Source organism: Rhinolophus hipposideros (genome assembly GCF_964194185.1).
Source record: "Rhinolophus hipposideros genome assembly, chromosome: 24".
Lineage (NCBI taxonomy): Eukaryota > Metazoa > Chordata > Mammalia > Chiroptera > Rhinolophidae > Rhinolophus > Rhinolophus hipposideros.
Window position 1 is genome coordinate 35,655,292 of NC_138070.1, and position 14,484 is coordinate 35,669,775.

The 14,484-nt window shown below is 44.5% G+C and overlaps 1 protein-coding gene across 10 annotated transcripts in view; it reads right to left on the reverse strand.

Annotated features, from left to right (window-relative positions):
• Positions 1-14,484, reverse strand: part of GRAMD1B (GRAM domain containing 1B) — a gene marked incomplete at its 5' end in the record, with an annotated part of 168,168 nt that overhangs the window by 85,122 nt on the left and 68,562 nt on the right. Inside the window, one exon of one of the 10 annotated variants that reach the window (XM_081037378.1) lies at positions 7,320-7,584. The exons of 8 other annotated variants lie outside the window; for them this stretch is intronic. In XM_081037378.1, coding sequence (XP_080893504.1) covers positions 7,320-7,537 — 218 coding nt within the window. Of the gene's footprint in view, positions 1-6,832; positions 7,255-7,319; positions 7,585-14,484 lie in introns of those variants that run through there. One more of the 10 variants, XM_081037381.1, reaches the window with a different exon arrangement.

The window sequence follows — 14,484 nt, forward strand, 5'->3', positions numbered from 1 at the left end:
TTCATGGGTATTAGTCTTTTCTCTTCTCATGGACAAAGATGTGTCTTCCATTTGCTTTGTCATGGTAGTGGCTAAGAGTATAGACTCTGGAATCAGACTGCCAGCTCCAACACTTTTGGGTTGTGTGAACTTGGGCCAATTACTTAACCTCTCTGTGCCTTAGTTCACAGAGAGCTTTATGTGATTTATAAAATCTACATAATAATACATAGCCCCAAAAAACTGCTATGAGTTAATATATAGAAAACATTTAAAATACATGTCAATAGTAAGTTATTATGTAAGTATTAGCTATTATTATTATCTTTATCGTCATCACTATAACTCTTACAGTGACTAGAACAAGGCTCTAGCTAGGAAGTATCCATTAAAAACATACCACTTTGTTGCACTTGAGAAATATTTACCTAAATTAGCTAAGGGGCAGCAAACTGTGTGTAAAGGATCAGACAATAAATAGCTCTCTGTCTGAACTACTCAACTCCGACGTTGTAGCATGAAAGTAGCCATAGACAATGTGTAAACAAATGAGCCTGGCTGCACTCCAATAAAACTTTATTTATGAATACTGCAATCTGAAATTTCATCCAGTTTTCACATGTCATGAAATATTAGTCTTCTCTTGATTTTTTTCAACCACTTAAAAATGTAGAAAAAATATCCTTAGCTTGTAAGCTGTATAAATAGAGGCAGCAAACTGAATTTGGCCCACAGCTGTGGTATACTGATCCCTGGTTCTAAGATGACACAAGTTCCTCCCAGATATCGCAAATAAAGGCCTTTGTTCCATAGGCAGTAAGAAAACATTATCAGGTTTTAAAAAGTGGAGTGAGCCCATGACATCACTTACATAAAAGCAGCTATGGCAGACACTACTGGTGCTCAACAGAATTTCCAGTCCTCATTTCCTGACATTCAGAAGCCTACATTTCCCAGCTTTCCTGCAGTCAGGCAGGGCCACATGACTAGTCTGGCCAATGTACTGAAAGGCCGATGACCCTGTATTTGCTTTTAAGAAGAAGCATTTAAGAGCCATGTTCTCCCCCAACCTGTAGTGAATGTGGAGGAGGTACCAGGAGATTCTACGGGCTGGGTCACTGAGCTACCAATGGAGGATATGTCCCTGAAGAGTTTTTGAGCGCCTCCGAGGCACTTGGAGTGGTCAAGGACTAACTAACAGTGAGTTAAGCTGCCGAGTTTGTGGGTGGGTTTTGGGTGCTAGTTGTTGTAATAGCATAACCTATCCAGTCTAATTCAACATCTTTCTGCAAATATAAACCAAAGAATAGCATTAACGATAAGTAAACATAAAGACATCTAGCAATATCTGGTTTATCACATCCTTTCACCTTAACTCATTTAGGAAAGAAATGTCCAGCCTTCTGGACAATTTAGCAAGAGATCAGAAGTGTTCTTCTCTTCTTCAAGTTCTATCATGAGAAACCCTAAATCATCTCTTCCGACTGTAAAACTCAATAACAGGTCTCATACTGACCGGGAGGAAGGGTTCCTCGCCAGCAGCAAAGAACCTCAAGTACTCATGACCTGATTTGTTAGACACAACCTCTGCCACCCAGAAGCTTACTTTCCAGTAGAATAAATCTCTTTCTTCTTAATGTAACAGTGATGATGACGACAGAAAGCAAAGCAAGTCATGTTTATTGCTGCTTATCTCAAGCTACGTGCAATTTCCCAAAGTAGAAACATGGGTGAAAGGTGGGAAAGGCCTATCCTTTTAAGAAATCCATACAGTCAGAAGATTCAGTTGCTGCCCTGAGCTGTCCTGATCACTCGAGGGATTTAAATGCTTCTATGACCAGCACTCAGTGCGCGGGATTTACCAGGCTGTGCGAAAACTCCCAATTCCCATCCCACCAAATAATAAAGTAAATCTCACACTGTTAGCAAGAGGGTGTGACTGCTGGAGGGTATTGGTAAATGAATACTTAATATTTTCAAATAAAAGTTTATTGTAGTGTCTCCTGCTGGCAAAAGATGTGCACCAACAGTTCCCATCACAAGCAACCCGTTCTAGGAGGACTGTGGTCTTTTTCTAAGTCCTTAGTAAAAAAGAAGCTGAGAGACCAATTAATCTGCCCAGCACTGTGATTTAATCCCATTTTCAGAACAGCTACCACCCAAAGCAAACAGGAGTGACCCACAAGACCACACAGCATGTCACAAGGCAGTTACGGGACTCAGATTCAGAGGTGGCTCTCCACAGAATCTCAAGCTACTGAGAGACCCCAACCGTTACTGAAGCTCACCTTCCGGTAAACATCTGAATAGCTGGGAAGCTTGGCTCTAAAGAAGGTGTGCACAGGCCACATGCAGGGCTTTCTTCTTTAGAAGAAACTTTTCACAGAAAGAACCTCAAAACATAAATACATGTCTTGATCTGAACACTCCAGAGACAGAAATTCCAAACTTTTTCCTTATGTCTAATTTAAGTTCTCCCTGCTGCAACCTAACCCACTTCTCCTTTCATAGAGCTAACCCAGAGCTGAAATAGGAACAGCAGTCCATTCTTTAACAGATTTGAAGAAAAAAAGTACACTGGACAATTGACCTTAAGTATCAAATAAAATATGGATGACCATTACTCTCCAAGAAATATGGAGGAGTGCAAAAATGAATTTGTGTCCCAGATACCTGGTAAGAACATAAATGAGTAGGTTCTCTCATACAGTACTCATATTCCTAATAAACAGTGTGAAAGTTAATACGACTGCTCCCTCACCCAAACACAATGAGAAACTTCAAATTCCTCTCATCTGTGGACCAAGACCTGGCCTCAGAAATGCTTCCTCTGCTGTGTCAAGAACTATCCTCTCTCTCTCTTTTTTCACAGAGTCAAATTCTGCCAGCACACTGACTTTCCTGAAGGTCTGTCACAGCCTCCAGGCTCTGTGGAGACTGCACCACCCGCCCCAACAGATGTGAGGACCAGGAACACGAGGACAGAGAATCCAGACAGATGTCACTACAGTCTGCCAAGTCCTGTGGGGGCCAAAACAATCTGTACAGGAAGCAGCCTCATGAAATTGGAGATCTTGTTGTTTGAGGTTCTGAAGCTCTATAGGAATTAAGAATGTCTTTACATCACACTTATCCCACAGATCCGCTCTGGCACAGCCCTATCTGTTTGTGTGTGCCACCTCCTATCTCAATCTCCTCCACCGCTGCCCGTGCTTGCTCAACAAGTTATCAGAACATGGAATCACAAAATTATCTTTGAGAGAGCCTAAAGTCCCTGCCCTAATGTTGGGAAGGCTGGAACGTGGAGAGGATTTCTGCTGTTTCCCAGAAAATAAGATGAGGTCTTATATTAATTTTTGCTCCAAGAGACGCATTAGAGCTTATGTTCAGGAGATGTCATGCTGAAAAATCATGCTAGGGCTTATTTTCCGGTTAGGTCTTATTTTCGGGGAAACATGGTATTTCACAATCCAGCCACTTGTCAATCACAGACACACATCTTGGTCAGCTTTACCCCAAAGCATCTCCTGTGAGAACTTTGTAAGTCCACAAGGTGTGGTGTTAGTGCAGTACACTTGCCTAACCCTATCCAGCCTTCAAATACCCAGTCAAGTGACAGTTACTCTAAAAAGCTTCTCTGCTACCCCAGCTGAAATTAATTCCAGTCTCCTCTGAATTTCTAGAGTGTTTATTGTTCATTGCATGTATCCGTCCCTCACAATTTACTGAATTGTTTTGTAGGTGGGAGGGGGGGAGATGGTGTGTGTGTGTGTGTGTGTGTGTGTGTGTGTGTGTGTGTGTGTGTGTGTGTGTGTGTATAGAAGGGTTGGGTCTCATTTCACCTGTGAGAAAACCAGTCCCTAGAAGTCAGAGGCAAAGTCCTTCCCATTTTTTAACCCCCGCAATGCGTACACACAGGGCTATGAAAATAATAATTACGTAGTCAAAATCTGTAGAAATGAAGGGTTGAATGAATAATGAATGTATAGACATTGACCCTGCTCTCTGGGAAAGTTGGTCTAATACAGACACACCTTGCCATTGCTGTGGTAGTTGCAAAACCGAAATAATAGTCAAGAAACCAGAGTTTGTATCCTGGCCTTCTCAATAATTAGTTGCATGAATTTAGTTAAAACCCTTTACCACTCTGTACTTCAGTTTCCTTAGCTCTCACATGCAGATACTAGCCACTTCGTGGGATTATAGTAAGGATTGAATGAAATAAGGCACTTTTTCCATACACTTAAAATAAGTCTAATTAACCAAATACATATAAGGCAGAGAGACAGCAAAGCAGGAAAAAAGCCAATCTATAGAATGGTGTTACATTCAGAGGAAAATGCCCCATAGAAGAGCAAGCAAAGACAGGTGAATCACGGGAAAATGACCTGCAAATCCCAAGCCGGATTCCTACTTGTACGCCCTCAAGCAGGTAACTTAAGCTTTCTGGGTCTCAGGTTACTCACTCTATAAAATGGGGATCTTAATCATAATGTTGTAGGCACTATGTGATTTAACACACATGAGGTGCTCAATATGGTGACTGGCACGTGGTAAGCACTCAGTAAATGTTAATCGCTATTATAATGGTTACCAGCATTATCATTTTTTATATCACTAACACAGTAACGTTTAACATTAACATTAGAAACATCTGGAAATGTTTCTAGAAATAATTCAACCATTAAAAAGTTGGTTAGATTTATAGACGATGTAATACAGAATTGTACACCTGAAATCTATGTAAATTTACTAACAATTGTCACCCCAATAAATTTAATTAAAAAAAAAAAAAGTTGGTTAGTTCCATCCTTTTCCATATGCAGACAGTGTTGTTATCCAGAACAAGGCTGTCAATATGTTTGGTTATCTTGTTTCTACCAAGTCTCACTGTTGGGAGAGTAGAGAGTACTCTGACACAGGATTTCAAGCCCAAACATCTACAACACAACGACAAGGCAGATCACAGGATCCAACAGCATCCAGGCAGCCATAAATAACAAAATTTCCCAATCCTTGTAACATTTTATTTGCCAGAAAAGGATAAGGTTACCCCAATTATAGTTCCCAGCTTAACACTGCTCTTTTGTTGAAATGCATCAAGAGATACTCAAGACAGATTTTTAAGGGCAAACATCTCTGCATGACGTGACCCTGAGGGACCAGCCGGAACTGAGCAGAGAAGCATTCTGTGTTAAAGTCATGTCTCATCCTGAATGACAGCCAAGCACCCCTCAGTCCCAACCTGCCTGTGCCAATAGCAGGGGCGTGGAAGGATGCTGAGTGACTTCTGATGAGGAGCCCAGCGGCTCTCCCAGCAGCATCTGAGCTCTCCTTGGAAGCCTCAGCCGAGTGACAGGCCCAGCTCTACTCTGCTGAGGATTAAAGCTGCAGATCAGATGCTGACCGGGCCTGGAAATCCCAGTGACAACAGACTGCTAATGTCTCCCAACTCAGGAACAAGAAAGCAAGGACAGGGATGGCACTGTAGTACTTCTACCCCACTTTCTCAAATTCAGAGGAGGGCCTTCAGCACAAGGAGGACAGATATCAAATCCTGAGAAGAAACTACAGGGTAGTCACTCGGTAGTGACTGGTGCTCACCACTACTTGGAACCTCACAGGTTTTCAGAGCGAAGCTTTTAAAAAGCTTCTTTTTAAGCTCCTCCCTTTCCCTTCTGCAAAGTACCTTTGGAAGACCCACTAAAAGATCCTCTTGCCTAAAGGAGGAGGGCTGGTAAACTAGATGAATTCTATCAGGGTTTAACCTAGGGTTTCCGGAAAGTCTAGAGCCAAGCTGGGACTCCATGCATTAAACTGCTCAATACCTACCCCCGACTCTGAAAATCAAGCTCCCATCCAGAGATGACCCTACCACCACCCCACCTTGGACTGCTGGCTTCAAGAAAGGCAGGCTGCATCCCGGCAGGGAGCTCTCATAAGCTCCTTCTCCACCTCCCACCCGCCAACTCCTTCAAGGATAGAAAGCTCCATTCCCAGCCCCAGAAGCCTTTCTTCTCTGAGCTGCGCAAGCTGGCCTGCAGGGAGTGCCACATGCCTGGTATGACAAAGTTTTCCAAGCAAAATCTTGTTTCCCCAGGTGAGAAAAAGCCATTTCACCCTTTTGTCTGATTTAAAGGAGAAGAGGGAGAAGTAAAGGTTTTACTTTTAAATTCGAGGTAAATATATTCTGACTACTTCTGCGGCTATAATACAGCTACCTTACACCCCAAACAGGAGGTGGCTTTACTATCCCAACATTAAGCTCCAAGGTATGTGTGTGTGTGTGTGTGTGTGTGTGTGTGTGTGTGTGTGGTGGATGTGTGGGTGGGGACAGTCCACTCTCCTTTGAACACCATGTATGCTAGAGGTTGGAGCCTGCCTCTAAGAGGTCAGAGATTGGCTACAGGGGTAAAGATGCCCTAAGAAGCAGGGTGAGAAAGGCCCCTCGTAGCGTAGGGAGAGTAAGAATGTACCACCAGGCTAGTGCAGTCACACAGGACCTCATGAAAGGGATCTTTCTTTATCAAGTTCCCTCGGTGGGCAGGACCCCTAACCCCCTCAAAGTTAGAGAATTTTTTCAGCTGCAGTTGACTCTCTCCTCAGCCCCCCAACTTCCACAAAACCCAGGAAGATGCAGGCAGAAAGTCCTGCAGCGGTACAGAAGCTGGAATGAGCTAGAGGGTAATCTAACTTTGTAGAGTGTGTGGCCCCCATCTTAACCCCTTGATACCCCTCTAGGGAGATGGGCCTCTCTGAAGGAGACTCTCTTGAGGATTTGAGGTGCTGGGGGGAACACAGGGTTGATGAAAGACAATGGAAGAGGAAAGTGCCTTATCCCTCCTCTACTTACCAGGAGAGCTTGAATCCTTTCATTAGTACAGTCACGATAATCCACTGACCATGTCCTTAACATCCCTGTTACAGCTCTGGAGGTCCCAGGACATATTTGAGAAGATGACGAAGTCCCAAAAGAACAGAATCCCATGTAATGTGACTTGAACACAGAAAGAAACAAAAGAGAGAGAGAGATAGAGAAAGCGCAAGCCAGAACTGCTGCTGCTGCTTTCCCTTCTTCCCCCTTTCCCAGCTGAAAGCTGGGTTTGGAGGCCAAGGACAGCTTCTGCAAATCCAGCCGGGAGCCGGAGCTGCCTGCCCAAGCTGCTGCTGCTACTGCCAGATTCTGATGAGGATGGGTAATGCTGGCAAGGCTGCAAAACAGCCCTGGAGTTGCTGTCAACAGGCAGGCCGGCCGGCCACCCACCCACCCTCACCTCATGCCGGCTCAGAGAACCCAAGGAGAACCCAGGGGGAGAGCAAAAACCTAGCAGAAGCTGCACCTCTCTTCCCCCAGGCGGCAGCTCCCGCAGCTCCATGTAATCTCCTCATCAATGCAGTACCCAAGCAAAGCACTGCCAGCCACTTCCGCCCATTTAAAGACACAGCACATGTTTTGTCCCAGGATGGGACAGAAAGTCAGGGAGAAAGTGGGTGAGCAATGAGGTGCTGGAGAGGCAGAGGAGTGTAAACGTCTGAAGATTAGCATTTCCATGGGCATCCACCAAGGTTTTAAAATGCCCCACCTCTGGGTGGAGGGGAGCCTTGTCCCAGGCCCCCTGCAAACCTGAGGAATCCAAAGCTGAGCAAACCGGAAAAGCTAGGTGGTGCATGCCTAGGAGTCAGATGGCAGGCGAGCTGCATAAGACCACCTTAAATAGAATCCTCACCCTTTTCCAGCAAGGCGGGGCTAGCGCCTCTGTAGTCTGAGCAGTTCACTGCACTTAACAGCAGCTCTCTTCCTCTGCTGGGGAAATTGCTGTGCCACTGACTTCTGGGGCAAGTGATGAGGCAGCAACTTACGGTGCTGCACCCAGTCACCTGAAGCCAGGGATTCTTTTAAGGTGGTCATGAAGGCCTGCTGTGGGATTTAAACATGTTATCACTGGTACAAGGCTCCAAGAAGGTGCAGACCAGGCACAGCATCAAGTGAGGAGGAACAGACAGTTTCAGCTTCAACTCGGACATACAATTCATGGGAAAGAGGGAAAAGCCTCCTTTTAAAATCCTCCAGTTTGGGGCCCAGTAAGGAGTTCCAGCCCGGACAACTTCCCTGGCTATGTGATTGCTTTTGTCTGTCCTCCCCTAGATTACTGACTATCTGGGTTAGTAATGCGATGGGTGAGAAGGAACAAAGAGGAGATTAATTATGAAATAGCAACCTTCAACTGAACCATAATGAGCCTGTACCCTGTAAGTTGCCCCAAAGTGATCTACAGAAATCCATATTTGTTGTATGCATGTCATCTATACTTGACCCTCTAAAGTGATACTCTGAAGAAAAACTGGAGTACAGATCCCCTTGTTGGTAATACTCACTGTATTTGTAATTCCTTGTTTATTATCTGCCTTCCTCTTTTCAGATGGTAAATTCCATGAAGTCAGGGGCTGTGTATCTTGTTCAGCTCCATCTGCCCACTGACCAGGAGGGCTTGCATACAGGACGAGTACTATAAACACGTGTTTAATTGAAGTGACCTTATTCAAACCTATTTAGAACACTGCAGTCTCTCTACAGTGTCCAGATGGTCCAGCAGAAATATTCCTTAAGGTATCCTGTGCTTTCAGAGATGTACCCCCCAAGCAGTTCTGGGCTGTGGAATTTCCCTCCATCCACAGCCCCCATGCTAGAAAACACTGAAATACTTTCAAGACTTCTGAATACATCCGTAGTTATCTTTTTAAAGCTCCTTGAGCCTGTACCCGGGCCATACTTTCAGCACGTGTATTGATTGCAAGGATGCAACAGACTCCAGAAATGCATAGCTCTCCTTTATGACCTAGATAAGCCACTGCACCGGCCTCCTAGGTCACGTGATCCAGCCCCTAGACAAATGTCGCTCAGAGTACGCCAGGTAAATGAGAACATTTTCATCCTGCCCCACTAACTGCTCTGATCTCAAGTAACACATAAAACCTGGACCAAAGCTTTTCAAGTATTATATTAGAAACACAGTATTGTAAATGTTAACATTCTTCAGTGTTTAGTCTTTACCTGTTTTTAAAAAATTAACCCTCTTTTTTAACTATTAGTACTAAGAATTTATTGAGGGCATATTATTTCAGGCATCATACTAAGCATTGTACATGCATTATCCCATTGAATCCGCACTTCCTTGTTATTATGAGTAGTAACTATCATTATTTGCCAGGTAATGCAGCTGAAAACTAAAGAGTGTGATGCCTTGATTCGCCTAATGCCTAACGCCAGCAAGCTGCAAACTTGGGATTTGAATGTAGGCATGTCCAACTCCAAAACCCCATCTCTGAATCACTATTCATGCCTACAAAAACTCTTCTCTACCAGACAACCTGATTTATAAGGGCTCACATGCTCCCAGGACAAAAAGAATCCAGGCAACAGGTAAAAAAGAGACTAAATCAAGCCAGCTTCTTCTTCCATCACTGATGAGTTAATTGGCTTAAGTGTCAGTGTGTGTATATGTTATAAGGAACACAAAAAGGGGAGGAACAAGAAAAGCCTGGTTGATGGGAGAAAATTATCTACCTAGAATTCCCCTGGGATCTTTCTTGTTTCTGAACCCAGGGCTTCTTACAGAACTCCATTTTTGTGGTCCACAAAGAAAAATCTCAAAATATGACCTAAACATGACTCTAAAGAGTCATGGGATCACCGTCTTTTCCTGAATTAGAGTAAGACCAAGCAAAATGAAGAAACATTCCTCATTTAATGTATTTTCCCTCTTTTATCTTCTCATAGACGGCAGTCTGTTTGTATGGTTTAAAAAATTCTCTGATGGGTAAATTGTCAACACTGACATAATTCTAGATTACTCTGGGGGGCTGGATACAAATTAATGTTCAGGCAGGTGCATTCGATTCTATCAATAAGAAAAAAAGAAGAAAATTAGAAAAATGGACAAATGATTTGAATAAGCACTTTCAGAAGAGAAAATGATCTGTAAATATATAAAAAGATGCCTAACCTCATTAGTACCCAGAAAAATGCAAAGTTCAGCTCCAATGAGATGCTATCTCATACCCATCTATTTGACAAAAATTAATATCTTAAAATATCAAGGTTGGTGTGGGGACAGAGCCAGGAGTGCAGTTTCCAGGCTCTCGGCCTCACATAGAAAGGTGCTGGCTCGGGTAGTAAATGGCCATCAACTGTGATCAGATGGCCAGCAGCTGTGGCTAGTTGGCCGTCAGCTGTAACCAGTGAGCCTTTGGCCATTCATATAACTGCTGTGGCTACACTAGCAGCAAAATGGGGGCTAGCAAGCAGATGGTGGCGTGGCATGGCGGAGTGTGGATTGCGGATTGCAGAAAGGCAGATTGCAGCTAGCAAATGAGGTTGGTTGGCAGAGACAAGTGGAATGCGGCTTGCGGATCATGTGGCTCCTGCCTCCTGTGTCTCCAACCCAGCCACCAGCGAGACTGTTGGTGGTATGACTCCCCTACCTATGGCTCCGTGGGTGTTCCTTTTTGGCCTCACCATATCCTGCGTTCTTATGTGGGGAGCAGGACCAGAGACGCCGCATGACGCCCTGCATGACAGTTGGAAAGGAACTAAAGGAAATGTGTACTGGTTGGACTACCTAAGCAAACTATTTTATATCATGTAGTAAAGTTCAAGAAATGCATCCCCTGACACCTAACAGTTTCTTTCCCACTGATGCACAGCAATGAGGACTGCATGTAGTATGATTCCACGCATATATAGTTACAGAACAAACACATGAAAGGATAGATAATTTTATATTGATACTGACACGGATGATTCAGATATTCTGTATCTATACAGGTAGATACAGTAGCTGCCACCCTTATCCTCAGTTTTGCTTTCTGTGGCATCAGTCAGTTACCCTGAGTCAACTGCGGTCCAAAAATACTAAAAGGAAAATTACAGAAATAAACAATTCGTAAGTTTTAAATTGCACGTCATTCTGAGTAGCATAATGAAATCTCACACCACCCTGCTCTACTCCAACCCACCCAGGACATGAATCATCCCTTTGTCCAGCATACCCACCCCTTAGTCACTTAGTACCAGATCGATTATCACAGTATTGCAGTATTTGGGTTCAAGTAACCCTTATTTTACTTAATAATGGCCCCAAAGCATGAGTAGTGAGGCTGGCAATTTGGTTATGCCAACAAGCATATCCAATGAAGCAATAAAATGAAAAGATATGTATGCATAGGAATAAGATGAGTATATATAGGTTTCAGTACTGTTCGCAGTTTCAGGCATCCACTGGGGGGTGTTAGACATATCCCCAGTGGATAAGGGGGAACTACTGTATTCTGTATCTATACAATAAAAAAATTAAGGGAATAACAAACTCAACATTCAAAACGAGGTCATCTTTGAAGGATGGGGAGACAATGGGTTCAGCAAGATAGGTAAGAAGTATATAGTGTTTGTTGTTTGTTTCTTTGTATATATATATATATATATGTATATATATATATATATATTAATTAAAGTTTATTGCAGTGACAATTGTTAGTAAAGTTACATAGATTTCAGGTGTACAATTCTGTATTACATCATCTATAAATCCCATTTTGTGTTCACCACCTTGTTGTTTCTTCTTTCGGTATACTTTATGCATATTTAATGTTTTACATATAATCTGTGTAGAAACAATTTTAAAATAAACACAGTAATTAGAAAATACCTGACTTAATTGTTTTTGGGTTTTCGTCAGTAGACTTGAAAGGGCAGGATATGGGCTGAAGGATTGACTATGATGATGTGTTATCTGCAGTTTCAAAAATCTAAGCTCAAAAAATTGGCCTTCCAAGGCTCATGGATATTCAAAAGTTTGTGTTTTCAAGGTTTGATTAACATAAGTTTGGTTTGTACGGCTCTAAGCCTCTTGTTACAACGGTTTCTTCCAAACTTCACTAGGTTTGGAACGAAGGTTGGGAAAAGTTCCTTTTTGATTTCAGCTGCTTTGACTTTCTTTTGGCCTCCTACAAGCCTGAAGGTCGCACCCACCCTGGTTCTGTTCCATTTCTAATCCAGCAAAAACATGACTGGTATTTCTGGCCTCGTCCATAAGTAGGGACTAGAATAGTGAGAAAGGTCTTTCAACCAGAGCAAACTGCTGGGCATCTCGGAAGCAGACACACATGGCCCTGGCCAAGGGAAACCTGGGAGCTGTGAACACGCGGGAGAATTCAGCCTTCCTAACTCCCACCTCCCATCAGCGGCTTTTTCCACCACCAGAAGCTCAAGCCTCCTCATGACCGTGGGAAATCACCGGGAGCATGTCTGCAGCAGAAAACAGACAGACAACATGATCCCTGAGGCTCTCCTTCTAACTCCAGTTCTTGGATCCTGTGCTGCTCTCCTTCTGCCCTTTCCAGGAGAGCAGAGCCGCAGTACCAGGCAGAGCTGCAGGCCTCCAGGAGCTGGCAAACTGGGCCAGAGCAGTGCTGCAGTCACACGTTGGGGAATCAAAGCTCCAAGCTCAGGCAGGGGAGTCATCAGGCGCAGAGTGTTATATTTAAGGAGCATTTTGGAGGTCAGGAAGCTAGAGGGAACAACGGGGGAGGGAGCAGCCTCCTAAACCCTCCATTTCAACAAGCCTCCTCCTCCTCCTCCTCCAGCCAGAATCCTCTTCCAAATTCTCAACTGCAGTCAACAGAGCCTGTGTGAGGGGATGGCAGATGGCCAGAGTTGCTCCTGATCAGGTGCTCCTCACCACTTCCCTGTCCCCCATTACCCCCCTCAGCACTCTCCTCTCCCCACCCTCTGCCACTATTAGTCACTGGCTCTGGGGTGACAGTGTGGGATGCAGGCATTGGTCTTACCGTCTGGTCTGTTCATCTGTGTCAACTCCCAGCTGGGAGCCGCGGGAGCCAGCCCCTCCCCTCCTACCATAGGGACCAGTACACAACCCTGCCCTCCAGTCCCACTGGTCCACTGCTGCGAGGGGAGCAGGAGGGCAGGGGAGGGGAGGGGAGGGGCAGCACAGGCCCCAGAGCAGCAGAGGCTGAGAGACTTGTGTGGAAAGCAAGCGGGATTCCGTTTATTTCAAGAATGCTTCCTTCTGCCTCTGTGACCCCAGGAATTGGATGGAGGATTTACCTCTCCCACTCTCCCATCCTTCCTCATTCCTCCTTCACAATCTGCTAATCCAGAAAGTGCCTTCAGGCAACCAACAGGGTGGACAAGGTCAAAGCCAAGATCTACTAGGTTTCATCCTGCCTCCCAGGTACTTCACCAACACAGAATGAAGGCGCCAGGGGTTTCCACAAATGGGTGTCTATCCACTCTAGGGTTTAAAGTGTTCTCCCATCCATTATGTCATGTGCTTCTCACAACAACCCGATGAGGTATTACTAAACCATATTTAACAGAGGAAGAAACTGGGGCCCAACTACTAGTAGCTGCTTCTAGTCCAGAGATGGGATAGAAGTTGGTAAAAAGGAAAAGCTCAAAGGTAAAGCCCTATGCCTGTGTTCCATGAAGCCCCTCAACTCATCCTGCCTTGGAAACTCTCTCCTTATTAGTCAGGGCAGGATGGAATTACTTCCCTTGCTCAATTCAGCACAGAAGCCAGCTAAGCTATCTCTTTCCCTGTTGAAGAAACTCTGGATATCCTTTCTCCACGGACTTTCTGGCTTGATGAAAGGACACAAGAGTTTCTTTGGCCCTGCTCTGTCTGGCAATGGAAATCCCAAAGAGGACACTCTCTCTATCCTACCTTCCCCTTCATCTTCAAAATCACTCCTGGTTTCTTGAACACTTGACTGCCTGACTCAGTGCTGGTTTATTTGTCTGTCTCTTTCATTAGTGTGCCCCAGATCACAACTCTTTCTGCTGAAAGACAGAAGGGCAGCCCCTTGGAAGTAAAAGCTCTCCTGTTTGGAAAGATACCCACACCTCAAGTAAACCCCACCAAGGAGAGGGGAACACGGCCTGATTTCACTCATTCTAATCACGTGCAGAACAAAAGAAAACACCTCTCCTGCCAGATGGAAGAAACAAAGCAGATTTCTAATTACCCCCCACTGCTCCTCCTGGTTTCTTCTCAGGAAAAAATCAAGGTGACTGATGGTGTCGGGGACCCAGGAGGGTGCTTATACACCCAGGTTCTCTCAGTGAAGGAGTGCCCATACCCCACAGCCAGCTGCCTCTTGCTCTTCTTCCACCAAGTGGAAAGTTCTCCTTCCTCAACTAAGTTACATAGGAGAATTACCGTTAACAAACAGAGGAACTAATGTTAACTTGTTTTAACAGTGAAAGTCTCCTGCCAAGGACACAAGAAACTCTTATTGGCAGAGAAACCGCTTGCTGATAGGACAAGCCTAGAAATACTGCATTCTTAACTGACACAGGCCCGACACCAGTCCCAGAGGGCGGTACTGTGGTTTAGCACAGGCATTCTAGAATTAGACTTGAGTTCAAATCCATACTTAACAGCTGTGCGACCTTGAGCAAGTCACTTCATTTTTCTAAGCCTTGCT